The 23682-nt window shown below is 41.2% G+C and overlaps 1 protein-coding gene across 2 annotated transcripts; it reads left to right on the top strand.

Moving 5' to 3' along the window:
• Window positions 1-537: 537 nt before the first annotated feature.
• Window positions 538-23658, top strand: dcaf11 (ddb1 and cul4 associated factor 11). 2 transcript variants are annotated; one of them, XM_061965440.1, is made up of 15 exons: window positions 538-734; window positions 3018-3237; window positions 3336-3463; window positions 3535-3653; window positions 3776-3840; window positions 9717-9817; window positions 10030-10176; window positions 11445-11499; window positions 11820-11888; window positions 16883-16940; window positions 17135-17320; window positions 19301-19454; window positions 19558-19710; window positions 19802-19908; window positions 22840-23658. In XM_061965440.1, exons 2-15 carry the CDS (start codon window positions 3032-3034, stop codon window positions 22960-22962), a joined length of 1671 nt encoding a protein of 556 aa, XP_061821424.1. In that variant the 5' UTR covers window positions 538-734; window positions 3018-3031; the 3' UTR covers window positions 22963-23658. The 2 variants fall into 2 exon arrangements, with proteins under 2 accessions (XP_061821424.1, XP_061821423.1); XM_061965439.1 differs by having other exon boundaries at window positions 16859-16940.
• Window positions 23659-23682: the final 24 nt, after the last annotated feature.

Below are 23682 nucleotides of genomic sequence, written 5' to 3'. Positions count from 1 at the left end.
TCGGGTGTTACCATTTAGTGGTCAATTGTACGGAATATGTACTGTGCATTCTACTAATAAAAGTTTCAGTCAATTTCAATCAAACCTTTAGAGGGCATGCAGCCAACTGCGATGTGGCCCTCAAGGAAAACGAGTTCGACACCACTTGTTTTGGAGATATGACTGACAATCCTATTTCAGTAAATGTTAATCTAACGTTATAAGCATTTTTGAATCGTGCTCTTGGACAGTTTCTATGTTGGTACGTTACTTCATCGCCGCACGTTTGACGGCTGAGTACGTCCTGAGGCCGCCATATTAGAGCGGTATGAAGCGACTACTGGGAAGTGCCATACCTATTGAACACCCTGCAAACATGTAGAGGGGAATGTCTACGTGGTCTTTTTTAGTGAAAGTGCCAAAAATACACTTTACTGTGAATTCATATATCGAAAAGTTGTTCAATTGAGTGCAATTGTTTTCGACAAGAAAGTCCCACCACGTCGCCAGTCACGTGACACAAAAAGGGTAAGGGAGGTGTGGGCACGCGCAGGGTTTTTTCAGACTTTTGTAAACAACATGGCGAATTACGGTTTGGCCGACCGATGAAAACGGCTGTTCAGCAGTAGCAAACACTCGGATTTGGTTTTCTTTTTGACTAACCACACAACGTTTTATGTCGTACACAATCGAAGCAACACGACGGGGCTACAAGCCACAGAGAGGTGCCAAGAAGACCGTTTGACAACCAAACGGTAAAGTGGACGTCAAGTCGTTAGCTTTGTGGCTAGCTCACCAAAATCATGTAGCTTCCCGTCTTCAAATGATATGTCATCATTATTGGAGTAAAGAGCACATACACGATATTAAGTTCTCGCTCGTATGCCTTACATTGTGTGTTTAAGTACAATTGTTGCGACATAAGGACATTGTTTTCTGTATAAAAAAAAAGCTTGGATATTGGAGACCGATTGTATTATTTTTCAGCTAGCTCAGCTATATTCAACTAGCGGCTCACGGGCCAAATCCGGCCCATGGATACATACGACCGACCCACAAGTTCTGATCGAAACTTGGGTATTACTAACATATTTACAGCAAATTCAGAAATCCTCAAAGAATCGTTTGACATGTGGTTTAACACAGTAATTGATTGGCTCAGCTACAGACAGCATATTGGATTACACAAGTGTATAATATACTATGTGGATGTTTTTTAATGTCTCGACTCAAGGGTTCACATAATGCAAAAAATATTTAGAATAGCCTAAATATGTTTTTTTGTTCTGGCTATTGAAATACTAGATTTATTGTTAATAATTCCTATCTTGCTGGAATTCATTTTAAACCAATTAACTACGCTAGGTGCTGCGACCAAAGTATTTATCCTCTGCAGGAGGGGGCATGCCTTGACAAGAATGGTTTCACTATATTGCTTGGTTTTAAATGACGTCACATCTGGCTCACGTCTCCGCTCATTAAATATGTGTGGTGATCAATCCAGCGTCTGTTCTCAATGGGTAATTGGCAGCCTTTAGCCTTTTCCGGGAAAAAGATGTCCTAAGTTTGCGTTGTTTTCAGCTCTAGGAACCGTTCAATTCGCCAAAAGTTCAGAATTCCTCAAGAGGTAATCAAGAAGGGTGGAAGAGTGCAAGATTTTACAAAACGACGACCACAAAAGTAGCACTCACTCCAGTCCAAGGGAGCATAGTTGAAGAATGCACAAGTTTGCAGTGATCACTGCGTCAAAGGTTTGTTTGATATACTTCTAAGGTTTAGTGTTTACCATTTAAATATTATCTTGATATTATTTCTATTTTTTTTTCAAAAGATTTTTGCTACGTGTGTTTCAAAAAGTACCAACTCGGCGAGTCGAAATAAAAGAAAGAAAATGTGAGCAAAACCTAAAAGAGTTAACCTTTTCCCAAAGGCAGCAATCATAAATGAAGCTTACACTATGTTGACATCTATAGTTATATTATGCTAAAAAACGGGGAAAACGTGTACTCCTAAACAGCACTGCAACAGCAACAACAAACATGGCGGTAGACACAGTTAAATCATGCAATGCAACTTTACCCAAGCAAAAACGATGCATGTTTATCGGGGAGGGTCTTAATACCAATATGTGGGCTCTGTACCGAGGATGTCGTTGTGGCTTGTGCAGCCCTTTGAGACACTTGTGATTTAGGGCTATATAAATAAACATTGATTGATTGATTGAATTTCCTTGACCCAGCCACACACAAAGAAGTTGTATTTCTCCATGCTTATCCAAGTTTTCATCTATTTTGTTGTGCAAAATTATGTCAAGGCACAAGATTGTTCAACATGTCTGGGAATGCCACCGACAGATCATCCTTTATCACCCAAAAAATATTTTTTTGATAAAGTGTAGGGATCTATTCCATTGCATAGTAAGATTTTTTGCTCGTATCTGTTTTTTGCAGTAAGATCTAGGCCCCTTGTGTAATCAGATAGTTTGAGCGCTGCTTGCTGCATAACAACAATCTTGACTTGGTTGACCCCCACAATTTTTCACTGCGGGGAAGAAGTCACGTCACAGAAAACCAGCAATAGTGATGCAAAAACAAAAGCTAAGATGCAAAAAAGAGAGACTTCTGCCAGCACAACAACGGTCGTTAGGATAGAATCAACCTCGTTGGCGCTGCAGTATTCTGGTGCAAAAACGACCGCTCTTTTGCAACCAAAACAACAGTCATTGGGATGCATCAATGGTCATCTTTCTTTGACAAGCGATTTTCCAGTAGAAAAACCGCACCGTTCCTGTCATATAGACAATTTTAACTGGCATGTTAGAAATCTCAGCTAACAGATCACTTTACTAGTATTTTAAAAGCAGCGCTTCCATCAGTCTCATCAGGGACTTTTGACTTGTGGCCAACTAATCCTTAGCTTTCTTTATCAATACCCAGTCTGGTTATTTATGTATCAGACCATTTTGATGACCTAGCATTTTTTTTATTACCAGTAAATTCTCATATGTTGTGTTCATCTTATGTCCGTCTGCCGACCAGGCCCTCTTCAGTCTATGGGCTCTCAGTCTAGTTCTGGGATGTCTGGTGGAAGGGGCTCTTCCAGTGGCAACCCAGTTGATCAGTTAGACTCAGCAGAACCGAACCAAAGCAGCAACAGCAACCAAGGCCGCAGGACGGCTGACAGGCAGCAGGGAGACAGGCAATCAACACCAGAGGAGGATCTTGACTTAGCTGAAGTGCTGGCTTACTTACTGAGGAGGTACATTTCATAGCTTTCCATACAGATGGTCACATATATCTCACAAGTAGTTTTCTGTAACTAATTCATGTTTAAATCATCTGTTTTTGTGTGTGCAGGGGCCAGGTCAGACTGGTCCATGGCAGTGGAGCCACCGGGCTGCAGCTGGTCCAGTCGTACGCAGACTCAGACGAGGACAGCGATGAAGCCTGGGAGGGTCGGCTGGGTGACCGCTACAATCCACCAGGTATAACTTGTGGTGACTTATACCGCACAACGGGCTTGATTGTTGAGAGTTCTGACCGTTTGTTTTGTCAGTGGACAACCAGCCTGACACGAATGAAGTGGACCGCAGTGAGATCCGAACCCAGATCCTGCTGGCCACGGCTTCCAGTCTCCTGAGAGGCAAAATGAGTTTCACTCACATGCTAAGAGAGGTGAGACATGAATCAAGAATTTGTCATGTTGACATCACAGATCAAAATCACTGAAATACCAAAGATTTTTGCAGCCATATAAATATGTAATTGGTGGTGAATGTTTTGTGTGTTTCCATTAGAGGGAGCAAGGAAGATGTAGAGGCTCAAGTTTTTCCCATGGAGAGTGCAGTCGCATCCGCACACAGTAAGTGATAACCTGACCAGATTGCCCTTTCAAATACAGTGAATGTTTTTTAGGATTATTTTCACTTTCAGGAGATTGTTCGGCCTTCAGTTTGTTCAGGTTCTCATATAACCATACTCACGCGAATATAAGATGTGAGATCTGTAGTAGAGATGGGATTTATGACTCTTCCACAGGAGACGGATCTTGCAGAGCTGTTCCTTTCCAAGAGCCGTTCAAAAACCTGACTCATTGTTCTTTTTTATAATTTTTTTCAGAAGTCACATGTTTTATTAGGGCTGTTAATGTTAACGCGCTATTGCATGTGATTAATTAAAAAAATGATCGCATGTAAACTCGGAAATTGGCGCCTATTGTTACACAATGCAAAGATGAGTGATGAGAGCCGGCTAATTTCACTTCAAAACACACTCTGATGGAACTTTAGATAAAACAAAAATTTGTTGGCATTGCAGCGACAAACTTTCTCATCATCGGCGCACATGTTTCCGCGCGGCATTAAAAAGCATTAAAAGTCATTAAGTGGATTTAGCGAAAATGTATGCCTTAGATGGCATTAAAAAACATTGAATTTGATGTGCAGAGGCATTAAACATTTAATAAAATTGTAGAACTGGGCCAATAATAGTAAGTCAATCAACCAAACTGTAAATTAAAATGAACTCAATAACTTTGCCGTCATCGATAAATTGCTACATCTGTCTGTGTGTTTCTTTTCTTCGGCTGCAGATTTCAAACTGGGTACAAGAGGTCTTTTTTGTAAGGTCCTAAAGAGTGAAAAGAGCTGCCTCAATACGGCAAAATTAAACCGTTCTGGATCCAAACTTTGCCATTCTTTGGTCACTGTAGGCGTGTAATCTTTAATAGTGACACCATGTCATGTTAATGAGGAAGCTGAGCTTGTTTCATACACGACTCCTTTATAACAGTCGTCTCCAGTTCAACACACATGAGCTAATTGGCTAACATTAGCAACTCTCGTGATGCAGACTCCTCACGTGACCTACGGTGGCTTAGGATAGACAACCAAGGCAATTCTCACAACAGACCACAATTCTTATTTTCTGATATTCCCACAGTAAATTGATATGAGTTCCTTCAGCTGCCTGACTTTATACATAACATAACTTACTATCTACTGCACATATTTTTAAAAACTGAGAGGGTGTAAAATACAATCTATTTAAGTTGTTTAAATGACTCCGCTTACTTTAAATACATCTAAACGATGCAAATATTCTATGATGTGTCTTTTTCTTTTTTTTAAATACGGTAATAGTAAATGCAGATGTAAACGGTGCACTATTGGAAGTTGTTTATGGGTGTGTTTAGGATCTGTACCTTGTAAGTAAAACGTCCCTGGACTACATTCTGACAAATAAATTGTATTTGTGTCCAAATATCGGGGTATTTTCTTAAGCAAATTTTAAATATGCAAGCAAGTAATAACCTGTGATTAATCATGATTATTCACAGTTCTGAGTGTGATTTATCTGATTACCAAAATTAATCACTTGACAGCCGTAGTGTTTATTAATAAGTAATCACTGGTAGCAGTTATAAGATAAGATTTGGATCTAAACATTTCAAATGGGTACGTTATTTGTCGGAAATATTGTGAAATTGTAAGTATAATTTTATCTGTGTTGTGTATTCATAGTAAACATTCTATAAGATGGTATCTTATCCTTAATGCTTTGACAGTGAGATCATTATTTAGAATTTCTCTCACCCAAGTAACTCTGTGGCACAATAAAACACTACACTACACAGATAACTTCCATGCAAATCAACTTTACTGTAATTCTTTTCACACAATGGCATTTTAAAAATAAAGGAAAAAATATTATATATAAATGTGGGTATGATACTCTATTACCCTGCCTGGTGTGTGTACAACTAAATTAGGCACTGCAGTGTGCCCGACTAGCCCTGAGTGCTGATGCGTGCCTCCACCGTCTCAAAGAACTCACAGGCAGTCAGTCACATGAGCCTGGCGATCCATAACAAAACAAAAAGCTAGAAAATTACATCCAAATTTTTGACATTTCTTTTGACTCTGGCTCATCTTGTGAACTTTTTAGTCGGTTTAATTCCAGCCCTTCCAGTGGCACATATATGAAAGTAGTATTGGTAATCCATTTGCATATAAAACAGCTAGCAAATGAACGGCTTACAAATGCAAATTGGTTCTTGTTGTTGACTTGAAAGAGCCGTTCAAAAGACTTGACTCCTTTGTCAACGTCACATCTTTTATCTGGAGCCATGCAAACCAATCATGCAAGACCTGTGTTTTCCAGACAAAAACAGATCTGACAAAGAGGGGTTGTCTCATATTTAGGGTAGTCTTACATTCAGGTAAATACAGTAATTGTTCATAATAAACTAGGTTGAACTTGCTGCTAGCTAGTTAATTGTTGTAGACAAAGGAGTGTTTTTAATGGTAAATTAATTTCCCCCCATTAGTATTGTCAGTACAATTGAGCAAAAACTAAAAAAACACCAGGGACAGGGGAGTTATTGCTTTCATCAAAGGCAGGGTTGCCCAAATTTTTTCAGAGATGTTTACAAAAAAAGGAAGTATGCAGTGACCACTTTGTTTGATATCCTACAGCTTATTTTTACTGAATTTCATGCTAAAATTGATGCAGTGTAGGTAGGTATGATGTTCGTAAAACCGGTTCTCCCGATGCTTAGATAAGAAAAGAACAGATTCCATGGATTCATATCCCTTTTTGAGAACCGGTTCCCGTTATCGAAGCCACTATCCCGTATTTTCGCGACCATAGGGCGCACCGTATTAAAATGCGCCGTGTCAGTTACAAGGGCTATTTCTGTATTTAACGCATAAATATGGCGCAGCGTATTTTTGGGCACTGGCATGGTTAAACATACGCTAGCTTAAAACATACGCTAGCTTAAAACATACGCTAGCATGCATGGACGCTGTTTTAAAAAGGCATCAGGAGCAAAGCTGAGTTCGGTTGTACTTTATTGAAGTATTTATCAATGTACTCACATTATTTTTTGATCAATCCTCATCCACAAATCCATCAAAGTCCTCATCTTCTGTGTCCGAAATGAACAGCTGGGCAAGTTCTCCATCAAACACGGCAGATTCCCTCTCGTCATTTTCAAAGTCAGTCTCGTTGCCGTGGGGCTCCTCGGAAAAGATGCCGGCTTTTGCGAAAGCTGGAACAACAGTGCAAGCAGACACGTTAGCTCAAGCATCCACGATCCATTCACAAATTGTGGCGTAACTCGCATGATGCTGCCTCCCAGTTTTCGTGAAGCTGTGTTCGTCTGTCATCCATCGCTCCCATGACGCTCACAACTTCACTTTGAACGTCCTGTTTACACCCATGTCCAGCGGTTGGAGTTCCTTCGTCATGCCTTAATGACTCCAGGTTGAAACTTTTCTTTCGTCAGCGTCTTCCCCTTGAAAATCACCATAGGTGGCAGTTTTTGTCCATTAACATAGCAGGCCAGCACAACAGTAAAAACCGACTTCTCTTGCTACGTTGTGCGTATCGATTCGCTACCGTGCTGGTCCCCTTATTCTCCACAGTGTGCTTAACCGGGATGTCGAAAGTGAGCGGCACTTTGTCCATGTTGGTGATGTGTTTGTCTGCAATTTTTTTATTTACAACGCACATAGCAGCACTATATGCTCACTGGGGGCGTGCCTTTAGTGTCCTCTCTCACCTGAAACCTTCACCCTTTAACGTCCGCATGCTGTCCTCAGTCACGTCCGCCTTTCCTCCATATAAACAGCGTGCCGGCCCAGTCACATAACATCTACGGCAGGGGTCACCAACGCGGTGCCCGCGGGCACCAGGTAGCCCGTAAGGACCAGATGAGTAACCCGCTGGCCTGTTCTAAAAATAGCTCAAATAGCAGCACTTACCAGTGAGCTGCCTCTAATTTTTAAATTGTATTTATTTATTAACCAGCTGGTCTCGCTTTGCTCGACATTTTTAATTCTAAGAGAGACAAAACTCAAATAGAATTTGAAAATCCAAGAAAATATTTTAAAGACTTGGTCTTCACTAACTGACAAAGAAACAGATAACAGATTTGGTGTCCAGTTCAAAGTGTGACATGATTTATTTAAAAATGTGAGTGTTGACTTTTGTATTTTACATGAGTTATTATTTGTACAAACATGGTGCAAAGTAATTCATGATTTGTTAAAAAATGTTAGTGGCTAGCTAGTTAAAATGGGATATTGTGATTTCACAAGACTGTCTTAGAAGTGATCATTTGAAAATGTTCAATTTGAAAAATGTGCACTTAGAGAAAATATAAAAATAAAGTGTTGCATATTGATATTTATCTGTTTCTATATATATTTATTGTGAGAAATCGTTAAGATGATCAGTGTTTCCACAAAGATAAATATCATTAATTATTAATAATAACATAGAGTTAAAGGTAAATTGAGCAAATTGGCTATTTCTGGCAATTTATTTAAGTGTGTATGAAACTGGTAGCCCCTGCGATGAGTTGGCGACTTGTCCAGGTTGTACCCCGCCTTCCGCCCGATTGTAGCTGAGATAGGCTCCAGCGTCCCCCGCGACCCCAAAGGGAATAAGCGGTAGAAAATGGATGGATGGAAACTGGTAGCCCTTCGCATTAATCAGTACCCAAGAAGTAGCTCTTGGTTCAAAAAGGTTGGTGACCCCTGATCTAGGGCTTTTGGAACTCAATGCACACACAACAACCTATCTGGATTCGATAAGAAATCGGTTCGATAAGAGGATTCGATAATGGCATCGACATCGATAATTTCTTAACGAACATCATCCCTAAGTGTAGGTCAAAATATGATATGTAGTTAAATACACAGGTTTAAAGGTGCCATGTGGTAATAATGTGGCCAGAAATGGTACTGCAATCACGGTCAAAATTCTGTAGTCCCCTCCCATTTTCCATGACTGAGGTTGCCAGATACACAGCTGAATCCTACTCCAAGGAACTTCAAATGGCAATCGACGAGTCCTACGCTGTAGGTTTCTCTTTTTTATACTTCTCGCAAGATGGTTTACTAAGTAATTATGCCACATTTTACTGATGTCGATTAGCCAAATGTATTTGTAAAGTTACGCCGCAATATGATGCGATGAGGTGGCGACTTGTCCAGGGTGTACCCCGCCTTCCGCCCGATTGTAGCTGAGATAGGCTCCAGCGCCCCCCGCGACCCCGAAGGGAATAAGCGGTAGCAAATGGATGGATGGATGGACGCCGCAATATTTTCGTCAAGAGTCGGGACAGATTGTTGGCATTACCCTGCTAAAATGTCTAGTTTGACCGCATGGACCACCATCGAAATAATAATATATATTAATATATAATATATTATATATCGCATAGGCCTACTTTGATGGCAAGCCAAGGCCAACACTAAAATTACTGCCACAATTCGTTCAGCATAACTCCATGTTGCATCCAACCTGACACACTGCATTCTCTTCCATGTACGCACATCACCATCTTTCAGTGCAGAGTGCAATTCTATGAGCCAACCCACGTTACGCATAAATCGTATAGCCTACTCCCATGTCAATACACAAAGTAGAAAATCATTACATGTAATGCATTATAAAGCCCAATGTGGCGAGGGACGACTGTATTGATAACAAATCAAATACTGTAGTAATTGTTCTGTGTATGGAGTTTTTGATTTTTACAATATTCTCTAACCTCTGGGTGTAACTTTGGACTCTACTGTGTTTCTTCCTATGACAGATCATGTTCTAGACTTAATTGTTTCTTAAATTTAGTTTTTCAAGTTCAGAGGATCCACAGTACTTGCTTTTCATCAAATCAAGTTTGTGTTTCATTAAATGCTCTTCTCCCTTGTGTTCCCATCCTAGTTTCCTGCCAAACTACGTCTCTCACAAGGATACGTATCAGCAGAAAGCCTTCTGTGGCGTCTACAGCGTGGATGGCAACATGTTTCTATCTGCCTGCCAGGGTAAATAACCCAAGATCCAACTTGTTTAAAAAAAACAGCTTAAAGATTACTGGGTTTAAATGAAATTGAAATAAATGGTTACTACAGCCTGCAGGGGGTCTGTGTACAATTGGGAGTGCCAAAAAACTGACATGGATATTTAAAATCTTTCTTAATATCGCAGTGTAACATGGGTAATGCACAGTATAGCTGTTCCCTATTTCTCGCTTCAGATCAGAACATCCGCTTGTACGATACGAGCAGAGGACGTTTTCTACTAAGGCAAACGGTGAAGGCCCGAGACGTTGGCTGGAGTGTGCTGGACGTTTGCTTCACTCCAGATGCACAGCACGTGCTGTACTCCAGCTGGTCGGACTACAGTAAGGACATTTCACTCATTCCAGGACAGCTGTGCGTGTTTAATAGTAAATCCAAATACATGTTGGAACGGTACATTTAATGCACACTTGAATTGTGCTTAGGATTAAAACCCCAACTGGTGACACATGATTGGCAAATGTAACGGTGACACATTCCATTCTATTTGTCCAATGTTGCCCAGTCACTTAATGGCAGCACATTAATCTGCTCCCTGACACATTTACTGTTTTTAAGGGCCTCATACCTTCTGCATTTGAGGATATAAACCCTATAGAGCAGGGGTCTTCAACGTTTCTCAAGCCTATGACGAACCGGAGCTGGAACCCCCTGCTTCTGCTTGTTTTCATGTTGTGTTACTAAACAATCAATTGTTTCCATCCAAACACTTAAAACATTTCAACTTATTATGGAATATTGCTGTAATTATGTTTATTATTAATATAATACATAATAATATATTTATATAATATATTTTATTACTAATCATTTTTGGAATGTTATACCTTGCCCAGGGACTATAGTTGAAAATTAGCTATATCGCTAACACTGACACATTTATAGAACTGTTCATTAATGTGTGCCGTCTCCTTGTTAAATAAATACATTTAATTCAACGTAAACTAGCTGTTAGCTGAGAATGGGCACCCGCCCAATCACAGGGAATCTGACAGTGACTGTGATTGGCGCAGCAGCGATAGGGGGCGGGTCCTAATTGTTGGAAGGACAGGTAAATAAATCGGTGCTATACTTTAGAAGAGCTCCTCAAAAGACGTCTTCTGACTCCATTTATCTGCTTACTAAAGTGTGTTGGATCAGTGTTAATTTGTGTTTAAAGACATTTACATTTGCAGATAAATTGCAAGAGTATCCACAAAAAAAAATCTAATCAACAAAACATTTCATGACCCCTAGGGGGTCCGCAGAGGCACTGCGGGCTGTTGAAGACCTCTGCTATAAAACATCACCATTATTTTAAATTAAATCAAGATTGCCAATCATAAATATACCACAATACGGTACTCCTGTTAATTGTTACCTGTGTGTGTGTGTGTGTGTGTGTGTGTGTGTGTGTGTGTGTGTGTGTGTGTGTGTGTGTGTGTGTGTGTGTGTGTGTGTGTGTGTGTGTGTGTGTGTGTGTGTGTGTGTGTGTGTGTGTGTGTGTGTGTGTGTGTGTGTGTGTGTGTGTGTGTGTGTGTGTGTGTGTGTGTGTGTGTGTGTGTGTGTGTGTGTGTGTGTGTGTGTGTGTGTGTGTGTGTGTTCCCTGCAGTTCATATGTGCAGTATCGACGGGGACAGTGAAAACCACACCGCATTGGACCTCAAGTTAGTGTTTCCCCTCTTAATTTACCATTCCTGCCATGCAGACTCCCCACTCTCCCCTCCATTACCATCTGGATGAATGATGATGTCCAATCCTGTCATCTCTTTTTCTACATTCCTTCTATCTCTATGCATGTGCGCGTGCTTGCGTGTGTGTGTGTCATACCTGCAAAACCTGTAAAAAGTACCTGTGGTCCTAGGGCTGGCTTCACACCAACATATAGCACATTTTAAAGATTTTTTAAAACATGTTAGATTGTTTTGTGAAGGGTGTGTTGTGCTGTGTTAATTAACATGTGTCTTTTGTATTTATTTTTTTGTAGTCCGGATGAGAGGAGGTTTTGCGTGTTCTCCCTGGCTGCATCAACAGATGGCAAAGAGATCCTGGGAGGGTGAGTGGCATTTCTTTAATTTAAGTTTAAATTGAAAGAGCTCTTAATTTTCACATGCCAGACACTCATTACAGTGTTTCCCACAGGACTGCAATCTATTTGTGGTGGCGAAGTGGGGTGGGGGCTGTGAAATAATGTTATTGTATAATTTGGCATGGTGCATGTTAGGGATGTAACAATAAACAGCATTAATGATAACCACGGTAAAACTCCCGACAGTTTTCATCCATCCATCCATCCATCTTCAACCGCTTATCCGAATCAGGTCGCGGGGACAACAGCTCCAGCAGAGACCCCCAGACTTCCCTCTCCAGAGTATCATTAGCAACTTCTTCCTGGGGAATCCCGAACTGTTCCCAGGCCAGAGAGGAGATGTAAACCCCCCATCTGGTCCTTGGCCTGACGCGGGGTCTCCTCCCAGTGGGACGTGCAACGAGGACCTCCCAGGGAGACGCTCGTGAGGCATCCGCACGAGATGCCCGAACCACCTAAGCTGGTTCCTTTCCAAGCGAAGGAGCAGCGGCTCTACTCCGAATCTCTCTCAGATGACTGAACTTCTCACCCTATCTCTAAGGGAGATGCCAGCCACCCTTCTGAGGAAACTCATTTCGGCCGCTTGTAGCCGCGATCTTATTCTTTCGGTCATGACCCACACTTCATGACCAGAGGTGAGAGTAGGAATGTAGATAGCTCGGTAGACCGAGCGCTTTGCCTTCTGGCTCAGCTCTCGCTTCGTCACAACAGTGCGGCAGAGAGACTGCAATACTGCCCCAGCTGCTCCGATTCTCCGGCTGATTTCCTTCTCCATATTTCCCTCACTCATAAACAAGACCCCGAGATACTTAAACTCCTCTACCTGGGACAGAGTCTCGTTCTCTACCTGGACTGTACAAACCATCGGTTTCCTGCTGAGAACCATGGCCTCAGATTTGAAGATGCTGATCCTCATTCCAGCCGCTGAACACTCGGCTGCGAACCGATCCAGTGAGAGCTGAAGGTCACGAACCGAAGGTGCCATCAGGACCACATCATCGGCAAAAAGCTGTGACGCAACCTTTAGCCCCCCCCGCCCCCCTCAAAGTGCTCTTTCCAACGCCCTACGTCTTCCTCACTTGAAGTCAGCAGAGTCCCATCCCTGCTGTACACAGCTTGGATGGTTACCTGCTTCCCCCTCCTGAGGTGCCGTATGGTCTTCCAGAACAGCGTTGGTTCCGCCCGATAGTCCTTCTCCATGGATTCCCCGAACTGCTCCCACACCCTCTGCTTAGCCTCGTTCACAGCCGCGGCCGCTGCCCTTCGGGCCTGTCGATACCTTGCAACTGCCTCCAGAGTCCCCCGGGATAACATACCCCGGTAGTACTCCTTCTTCAGTCGGACGGCTTCCCTGACCACCGCTTTCCACCAGGGTGTTCGAGGGTTACCGCCCCTTGAGGCAACTAAAACCTTCTGGCCACAGCTCGCAGCTGCAGCTTTAGCAATAGAGGCTTTGAACATTGCCCATTCCTGTTCAATATCCCCAACCTCCACAGGGATGGCAGAGAAGTCCCGCCGGAGGTGGGAGTTGAAGTCCTTCCGGACAGAGGACTCCTCCAAACGTTCCCAGTTCACCCGCACTACACGCTTGGGTTTGCCAGGTCTGTCCAGAGGTTACCCCCGCCATCTGACCCAACTCACCACCAGATGGTGATCAGTTGACACTACAGCCCCTCTCTTCACCCGAGTGTCCAAAACATACGGCCTCAGATCAGCTGATACGATTACAAAATCGATCATTGATCTTTGGCCTAGGGTGCTCTGGTACCAGGTACACCTATGAGCATCCTTATGTTTGAACATGGTGTTTGTTATCGCAAGTCCATGACTAGCACAGAAGTCCAATAACAATCCACCACTCAGGTTCTGATCAGGGAGACCGTTCCTCCCAATCACGCCAGTCCAAGTATCACTGTCATTGCCCACGTGCGCGTTGAAGTCCCCCAGCAAGACTATGGAATACCCTGCTGGCGCCCCATACAGGACCCCATGCAAGGTATCCAAGAAGGCCGAATACTCTAAACTCTTGTTTGGTGCGTACGCACAAACAACAGTCAGAGTTTCCCCCCCTCCAACCCTAAGGCGAAGGGAGGCGACCCTCTTGTCCACTGGGGTGAACTCCAACGTACAGGCACTCAGCCGGGGACTCGTGAGTATCCCCACACCCGCCTGGGCCCTCACACCCTGAGCAACTCCAGAAGTGAACAAGGTCCATCGCTTGTCCAGGAGTGTGGTTTCAGAGCCCTTACTATGCGTAGAGGTAAGCCTCACCAGATCCAACCGGTAGCGCTCCACCTCCCGCACCAGCTCAGGCTCCTTTGCCACCAGCATAGAGACGTTCCACGTCCCAAAAGTCAGCCTCTGCTGCCCCGAATTGGTCCGTCTGGAGCCTCCACTTTCACTGTCATCCACTTGGCAGCGCACCCGACCCCACTGGTTCCGACCGCAGGTGGTGGACCCACGTATCTTCATCGGGCTGGGCCTGGCCGGGCTCCGTGGCTAGCCCGGCCACCAGGCGCTGGATGACGAGCCCTGTCTCCGGGCTTAGCTCCGGAGGAGGGCCCCGGGCTTCCTCCGGGCCGGGTAACGCATCTTCTCTTAGTTTCTTTCATGGGGGGTATCGTAACCCTGATGGGGAGGGGCATTCGGGTGCTATACCTTGCCCAAGGTTACCGACAGCTTTACTGTTTTAAATTAAAACAATCGAAAATGATAACTGTACTTTGATAAACTCACGGACTGACTAACGCCAGCACGTTAGCTAAAATTCTAACATGAAAACAAGAGGCATTAACGTCTTCCCCCATTAAGAAACGTCATATCCCAATATAAATTTATACTAACACATTGCTGTCTGAGCAACAAAGCTATTCAATTGTGCACAGTGAACCTACAAGGTGTGCTTTCTTAGAACATAGTGATCCTTCTACACACAGAGGAATAGAAGTCATGGTGTTTTCACGGTGTGTTCAAGGACTGCTAAACAGAGTAGGACGCAGGAATAATAGTAATAGATTTTATTTTGTACGGTCTTTTCATTTAATTAAATCTTAAAGTGCTACAGTACAAACCAATATTCAAAACAATAAAAGCTTAGCCATTGAAACAGATAAAATACTAAGACTAAAACACTTTGGGTGGGGGGGGGGGGTTTATTTATTTATTTTTATTTTTATTTTTTATTTTATTTTTTGTCATAAAGAAATACAATAATGTGTGCTTACGGACTGTATCCCTGCAGACTGTATTGATCTATATTGATATATAATGTAGGAACCACAAATATTAATAACAGAAAGAAACAATCTTTTTGTGCAAATGAGTGTAAATGGGGGAGGGAGGTTTTTTGGGTTGGTGCACTAATTGTAAGTGTATCTTGTGTTTTTTATGTTGATTTAAAAAAAAAAAAATTCTTGTGCGGCCCGGTACCAATCGATCCACGGACTGGTACCCGGTGGTTGTGGACCACTGGCCTAAGAAACACAAAACATGCAAAATAGTGGGTTTACTAATTGTGTCTCTATTTATTTTAGTTAGTTTTTTTGATACCTTGGTCAAAAGATTTCAGTGTGTGTATATAAGTACTTTTTGAGCACAACAGTACCGCAATATTAACCGTGATATAAAATGTTCATATAGTTACATCCCTAACGCATGTGAATATCATTTTAATAGACCGTGTAGGAGAGACAAAAAGTGAGTTTAAAAAAAACAAAACGCAAAAAAAAACATGTTTAGAAATTAAAACTTTAAAGACTGAATGGCCTGTAAGTGCTTTGAGATTGAGGAGGGGCCAACAACAGTACCCGATGCTTGTTCAGAAGAGTGTTGCATGCTTTCATGCCTGAGTCTCCAATAAGACCAGAAAATGTTCCTAGGTTTGTTGATAGTTACTTTTTTGAGAAACAATATCTACAGAAGGGTCTGATTGCTCGCTAATAAAGCGGTAAAGTTGGCAACACTAATACCTTATGCTAATTCTTCCTATTCTCTGGCAGACCATGGGGGCCTCATGTAATAAGAGTTGCGTGGATTTCCTACAAAAAAATTATGTATGTTCAGATCCAGAAAACATCATACTACGGTAAAAATCCAGATGTATTAAAGTGTGCACACCCACAAATCCAAGCATTTTTTTTTTTTTTAACCTCGCAATGAACTTGAAACTAATTGCAAACGTGTGCGTGGTTGAGCATCCCCAGGCTACATCTCCTTATACATACCCAAATCATATTGAAAGTAGCCATGTGCTTGAGCTGGCAAGCCATGCCCAATCACAAGTCAGAAGGAGGTGCTCCCTTTATGCGGTTCGAGGAAAAAAACAGAGCTATTGTCAGCTTATCATTGCAGTGTCGCTGATTAGAGTTTCATGTAAAACATTATGTAATAGGGACAAGCTCCAGCCCCCCGCGATCCCGAGAGGGACAATTTTGGTAGAAAATGGATGGATTGATTTATTATAAATTTTTTTAAATTTAAACATGTCCTTATATCGCAAAGGATACAAAATACTTTGACCCTTGTGTGATTACTCAATTCATTATTAGAACACAGGAGAGCTGCTAAGGAGTTGTAACAACAAGCTACATTTACAGACAGTCCCATTATAATGTGTTTATGAGCGGAGCTATTTGTGGTGGTCCAAATGTGTTTGTGGCAGGTCGCTATAAATAAATGAATATAAAAACACTGCGTTATGCTCCTTATTGACTAGAATACCTGCATTGTTGGCACAAGGAACTTCTTAAAGGCAACCCTCAGAAAAGTAAACCTTATATGATAGCTCACTGCAGCCTTAGGTTTGTGATGTCTTCAAATATTAAAAGACTAGAACACATTACATTATTTGTTATAAATCTGATGGTATCGTCTTTCATATAAGGCAAACTTGTTCTACATTTGTCATTTGTTCAGTCTGATATTTGCCATTTGTTTAGTCTCTTCATCTCCTCACCATTCAGAGCAAATGACGGCTGCCTTTACGTTTTTGATCTCGACCAGAATAAAAGAACACTCAAGGTGAGTGTTTTAAGTGGTCTTTTTTTGTCATTTTGTGTCAAATTAATGATTCCTTGACACTTGAAATGTTGCATTTGATGCATCAAGTAGAAATTTGATTAAGACTCTTTCCGTCTGATGCGTAAATCCGTCTTGGAACATCGTCCCTTCGTCCTTATCTAAAAACCTGCGTCTTTCTTCTCTGCCTATGCCAGATTGATGCCCACGAGGATGACGTGAACGCGGTGGCGTTCGCCGACAGCTCGTCCCAGCTGCTCTTTTCCGGCAGCGATGACGCGCTGTGCAAAGTGTGGGACAGGAGAACGCTGCGGGAAGATCGACCGCAGCCTGTCGGACAGCTGGCGGGCCACCGCGACGGCATCACCTTCATCCACAGCAAGGTGTGAGCACAGTGGGTTTGTACGGAAGCAACATGGCGGCAGTGGTTGTTTTATCAATCTGTCCATGCAAACGTTCCCAAAGGAGTTTGATGAGTGTAGTGTAATGAATGACCCTACCTGGAGGGCAACAGCATGTGCACCGTCAAGGTTTATTACACACACACACAGTTATTGCAATCCGATACATGAGTGCTATATTGCACCTTTAAACACATAATCATGCTCAGCTTTCAAGGATTGCACATTGTTCATTAACTATTGCAAGAGTACACATACACAAACATTTTTCAAATGTTTTAATTAATTGCACATAATTTTCTTTCTCAAAACCAGTTAACAGTTTTATCTAAAGTGCCATCGGGGTGTATTTTTTAGAAAACTTTTCACCGTGTTCACCAGTTGGAGATATATAATTGTGTGTGAGTATTCATGGGGACGGCGTGGCGAAGTTGGGAGAGTGACCGTGCCAACAATATGAGGGTTACTGGTTCAATCCCCACCTTCTACCATCCTAGTCACGTCCGTTGTGTCCTTGAGCAAGACACTTCACCCTTGCTCCTGATGGGTCCTGGTCAGCGTGTTGCATGGCAGCTCCCGCCATCAGTGTGTGAATGGGTGAATGTGGAAATAGTGTCAAAGCGCTTTGAGTTCCTTAAAAAAAAGGTAGAAAAGCGCTATACAAGTACAACCCATTTACCATTTACCATTCGCATGCAATAACTCGTTATATTTGATAGTCCCAGTTTATTGTTTTAGCTGTGGTCAAGGAAGCTCATGTATGTCAGATACGGTATCTCTTTCAAAAGTACACGTCTCACATTGCAGCAAATACTTTATTACAGTATATTTTCACAAGGGACAATAGTATAAGACCAGGGGTGTCCAAACTTTTGCCCCTGTTGACCAGAATGAAAAATCAAAGCATACGGTCATTTTAATAGTTCTAATTTTCAAAACCAATACAATATATAGACTTTATTTACCTTTGTGTCCCGTCAACTTTGGTCTCTGGGACCCGGAAAAAAAAAGTCATATTTTTTTTTTCAACGCTTAAATCTCTTAATCAACTTCTGATCTATCTGTCAATACAAAGATCAATTTTTTTATGTTTTATGCCATTTTTCTCAAAGAAAATCCTGTTTTTATGCCAAAAACACAAAATATGCACCATTTCCCCCAACAATTTTTCAAAGTGGAATACTGTTGTGAAGTAATTTCAGCCTTAAATAGGTCAATAATTCATAACAACATTGATTTTGTTTCATTAATATTTTGTGTTATTAGCCAACATTGCAACTTTTTCTCGTTACATTTCACTTGTATGCTCTTTTATCCCACTTTTTAATGTTTTTTTGTAATAATACTTTTAGAATGTGCCGCGGGACTTTAACATATTAGTTGCGAGCTGCAAATGGCCCCGGGACCACATTTTGGACACTGCTGCTAGTGATATTAAACTTGGATATACATTAGAGTATCAGTATAGATTACAGTCCACTGAAAACCAAGTGAACAAATAACTACTGACTGCATCTAAAGTAAACAAGCTACAGCAACACCTTAGTTACATAAATCACATGACAAAAAATAACTGTCAAAAACAAGACTTAAAAGGGTGCCTTGAGGAATGCCTCAGTTATGTAAATCGCAAGTTTGGCCCCCAGTGTTCTATGTTTGCTAACAAGGGTAAAATGTCAATGCTCGGATCTGCCAATGTGTTTACATGGTCCGAGTTACTCTATACAACAGGAGCTGCAAAAGCTGCTACCAAATTGTTTGTTCCCTCAAGTTTTGAACGGAATGTACCAGTTGAATAATAGCCTTGCTGTATGTTGTGTGGATGTCACTAACTGGCACTTGTCATTTAAACCCTAAATGCCGGATTAGCAGTCGGCTGCTATACCTGTTCCACTTCTCTTTCTCCAATGTCTTTACCCTTTTGTTTGCTTCATATCAAACAACTTACATATCTTGGCACAGGGTGATGCACGTTATCTGATCAGCAACTCGAAGGACCAGTCCATCAAGCTCTGGGACATCAGGAAGTTCTCGCCCAAAGAAGGGCTGGCAGCTTCACGCCTGGCTGTCATTCAGCAGAATTGGGATTACCGCTGGCAGCAGGTTCCCCAAAGAGGTGGGCTGAGCTTGTCAGACGGGTGAAATGTGTGCAGATGAAGTAGAAAGAAGATACGATTCACGGAGCTCCGCCCAATAATAAATTTTTTTCTCCACCTCAGCTCTAAAGCGACACAAATTGGCCGGCGACACCTCCGTGATGACGTACCGCGGCCACGGCGTCCTGCACACCCTCATCCGCTGCCGCTTCTCACCCGAGTTCAGCACGGGCCAGAAGTTCATCTACTCAGGGTGCTCCACTGGCAAGATCATCGGTGAGTCTGCCATTCTTGCCAAGGTCAAGCAGCGTCCCATCAAGTGCGTCATCACTTCACTTTCTTCTTCTTTGTGTGCGCGTCCGCACAGTTTATGACGTGCTGACGGGCAACGTGGTCACCAGACTGTCGGGCCATGATGCTTGTGTGAGGGACATCACTTGGCACCCATATGAAGACAACATCATCAGTAGCTCTGTAAGTGAGCAAAAGCACACCATTTCAACTTTTCCACAAAAATTCATAAGAAATGTGCTTCCTTCCCCAATACATCAAGCACTATCATAACAATGATATAAATCTACACATTAATGACATCAGAGTATGACAGCGTTTTACTCAATGGTAATTGGCAATAAAGCTGACCTGGGACCTGTTTTGAGTCCATTCAGTTCACCAATTTATTTCAAACGCAACAAACTATCCACGCAATATAATATTTTCCTCTGCAAAAAAACAATATTAAAAGAAATTTAAATAGAAACAAAGAAAAATACTGTGTGTCCAAAAAGGAGCAGGAAGAAGCAAAAGCTTATATTGTCCTGTGACCATCACTCAGATAATCAGATTTTTAATCATCAATACAATACATAATTACCGGCTAATTTACATTTCTAAGTGTATTAACAGAATACATATCACATTTAATTTCATTCAATATTTGTTTCCCCCCTCTTTGTTGTATTTATTTTTCAATTGAATTATGTAATTGCTTTGTTTGATTTCTTCATCTAATTGATTCCATTAAGTCGCCCCGCAAACCAATATGTGCTCATTTTTAAATTTTCAAATGATATGTTCCATCTCTTTCTCTGAACATTTTTGCGTACTTGATGGTAGCAGATTATTTCTTGCTTTACATATGACTTGTGCAGTTTTGAATTTCACCAGATCCATACATTTAATGATTTCTAACTTTATAAAGAGTGCATTTGTGCGCACCTGTCCAATACCCAACATTGTGTCATTCATAGATAGCTTCCAATGTATCCCTCAGGGCATCATCGCGACACACAAATTTACTTAGCTCACCTAGAAGAGGTTTGGAATTATGACTAACAGGTTTCAGGTTCTATTCCCAGTCAAAGCAGCATTAGACAGTCTATGGGCATGCTTCTTCAAAGCATCAAAGGCTTGAGAGGAAATACAGCGGCTTAATAAAACAAAGAAAAACAAGCTAACATCAGTTATGCTTGAAGGAAAAATTAATATATTTTTAGTTTCTTCAATACAGTGCTTCTCAATCATTTTGTGTTACGCCCTTGTAGGAAGAAGAAAACATTTCATGCCCCCTTCCGAATCTTTGTTGTGACTATAAATAGTACCATTTATCTATAAAATTGTTATAAGTACACTTCTGCATAACATTGTATCCTTATTAACATTGAAGAAAACAAAAAAGGAGTACAGATCAACTTACAACAATAACTTTACAAACACGTTTTTTAGTCTGTAACAAAAAGATTAAATGTGCATCAATTTGCCTGTCTGCCATTAAAGAAAAGGTCATCCTAATCCTTATTTAAACTATACACATTCTTTGACAGACTTATACAATATGATACTGAAAAATACAATTAAATAAAGACAATAAATAAAAATACATTCTAATTAATCAGCAACATTAACTCAATATATAAAACACTTTAAACTACAAAACAAAAATGAATAAAACAATGTGTGCTGAGTTTTTTTTAATCAAAATGAGGAAGTCAATGAGCATGTTTTGTAATGTACATATTTTTGCAGTGGTGTTCGAACTACTATTTGAGAATTAAATCAAACTATTTATATAGCACTTTTCATACACAGGCAAGTGGCAAACAAAGTGATATACACAAAAGAAAAAAAGAAAAGAAAAGAAAACACATACAAACATACAGCACTATTGACAATAAAAAAAATGATGGCATGGCACTGAGGATCGAGGAAAAAACGCACCTTTGAGGCTGGAGAGTAACTAAAATGAATGCCATCTAAAAATAGTATGAAACCTGATAAAATAAAAATATAAATAATACAATACTAGGTTAATAAAAACATAACACTTAGAGCAGTTGTCACCAACCTTTTCGAGCCCAAGAGCCCTGGTTTCAGCCAAAAACTAAAGCAAGATCTACCCTTGCGTCAACTATGTATTTTGTTTTTTTTGGTTGTTTATAAAGACATTGTATTGTGTTTCTTGCTTTTTTTCTTAACTTTTGCTGGTGTTTTTTCTAATGTGCCTGTGTAATGTACCATATAATATTTGTTCTGGTTACATATGGGATGCAAATCGCATGGTTTTTACGTCAGCAAATTATTTAAAATGAGCAAAATCAGCTGTTCACCTGGCGGGTTTTTCCTGTGGTAAAGAAGGGGTAAACGGGAAAGTCCTTCTTCAGCTGTTGTCTTGTTTTATATATATATATATATATATATATATATATATATATATATATATATATATATATATATTTTACTGCTTTTGCTCAAGTCAATGTTTACTTTTGTATGCACAATAAATCAACACAATCCGTACTGCGGAGCAATGTTCACAGAGTCGTATGCTTCACGTTGCAGGTGTGTGATGATGGTCATGGACTCGTAGTTGAGGAAAAAGTTGTTTGATGTTGGATGCTAGAAAATGTCTGATTTGTTGCAACAGTCACATTCAGTCATTGTTGCAGCGCGATGATTAACGAACACATCATGCAATTCTCGTTTGCAAGACGAGCGGGTGTGTGGCTGCGGTGTCGAGAGCGGCTGGATGTGAGGCTGAAGAGAGAAAGGCAGAGTGTTCAGAGGTTAAAATGTGTGCCTGTTTGCGGGTTGGTCATTCTCCGGGTGAGGGTGTCACTGATGTCATATTACTACTTTTTTTTTCCTAATATTTTTGCGATCGACCGGTAGGGTCCAAAAGATCGACAGGTTGTTGACCCCTGACTTAGAGAATAAAATCAGTAATAATATAGAGAAATAAAATAGAAATTAACACTACAAATACAAAAATAATAATATAAACATAAGAGTTTAATCAAAAAACATAACAGCGGCAGAACTGCTTTAATGAGAGAGTATAAAGTGTCACAAGATATGCATCAGAAAGTCAGATTTTTTTGCTGTCACTTGTCACTTTTGTTTCCACAGTGGGACGGAGCTGTGCGAATGTGGGAGCACAGACAAACTCACCCCCTGGAGGAGGAGCGGGAGAGAGACTGGCGGCTCGGAGGCTGCGAGAGACTAAAAGACGCGTCGGCGAAATCGCCTTGAGAAGGCGTTAGAGGCCGGCCCCCAATCAAGAGGGAAGTCCACTCGCTAAGGCCTGTAGAAGGGACTTAAATATATTTCTAATTCACTGCTGGGTGTTATGATTATAATTGTAGAGTGACTGGCTTTTAGGCTGAGTGCTAACAAGTGCAGCGAACTTAAACCAGGGCAAATATTCTTCATTTGGTCCTGAAAGCTAAAATGGGTTTTACTTCACAAGCTTTTTCAAACCATATTCGAACATCGCAGAGGGAACAAAGACAGGCACATGTGTATAAATGTATAGAATTTTAATGATACAGTACATGCTTTCAGGGAGTGTTTAGATAGTTTGTTGAAAGGACGTTAGCTCTTTTTTGGTTTTCAGGGGCCAAAAACGCAAAAAAAAAAAAAAAAAAGACGGTGATCACCAAAATTGACCTAACTTCTCGTGCATCTCCTTTGAGTGCATAGATTAACCTGTGTGGTGACGCTGAGATAACTCAAAATCAAACGTTAATTATAAAAGACCCTTTATTACAACATGTACAATAATTCTGTCAAAATATGATTGTATGTGTGCCGGTGTGTGTGTGCACGTGCGTGTGTAAGTATGACAACCTACAAACTGATCTGCTTTTGCAATTTTCTGGCTCTTGTATCATATCCCATATTTCATGATCAAACTGTTTCACAGTAAGATTAAAACCTTTAAATGTGTATCTGCACTTGATTAATTGGCTT

The sequence above is a fragment of the Nerophis lumbriciformis genome, linkage group LG07, assembly GCF_033978685.3.
Source record: "Nerophis lumbriciformis linkage group LG07, RoL_Nlum_v2.1, whole genome shotgun sequence".
Lineage (NCBI taxonomy): Eukaryota > Metazoa > Chordata > Actinopteri > Syngnathiformes > Syngnathidae > Nerophis > Nerophis lumbriciformis.
Note: the sequence above shows the minus strand (reverse complement) of the source record. Positions and strands in the feature narration are given on the sequence as shown.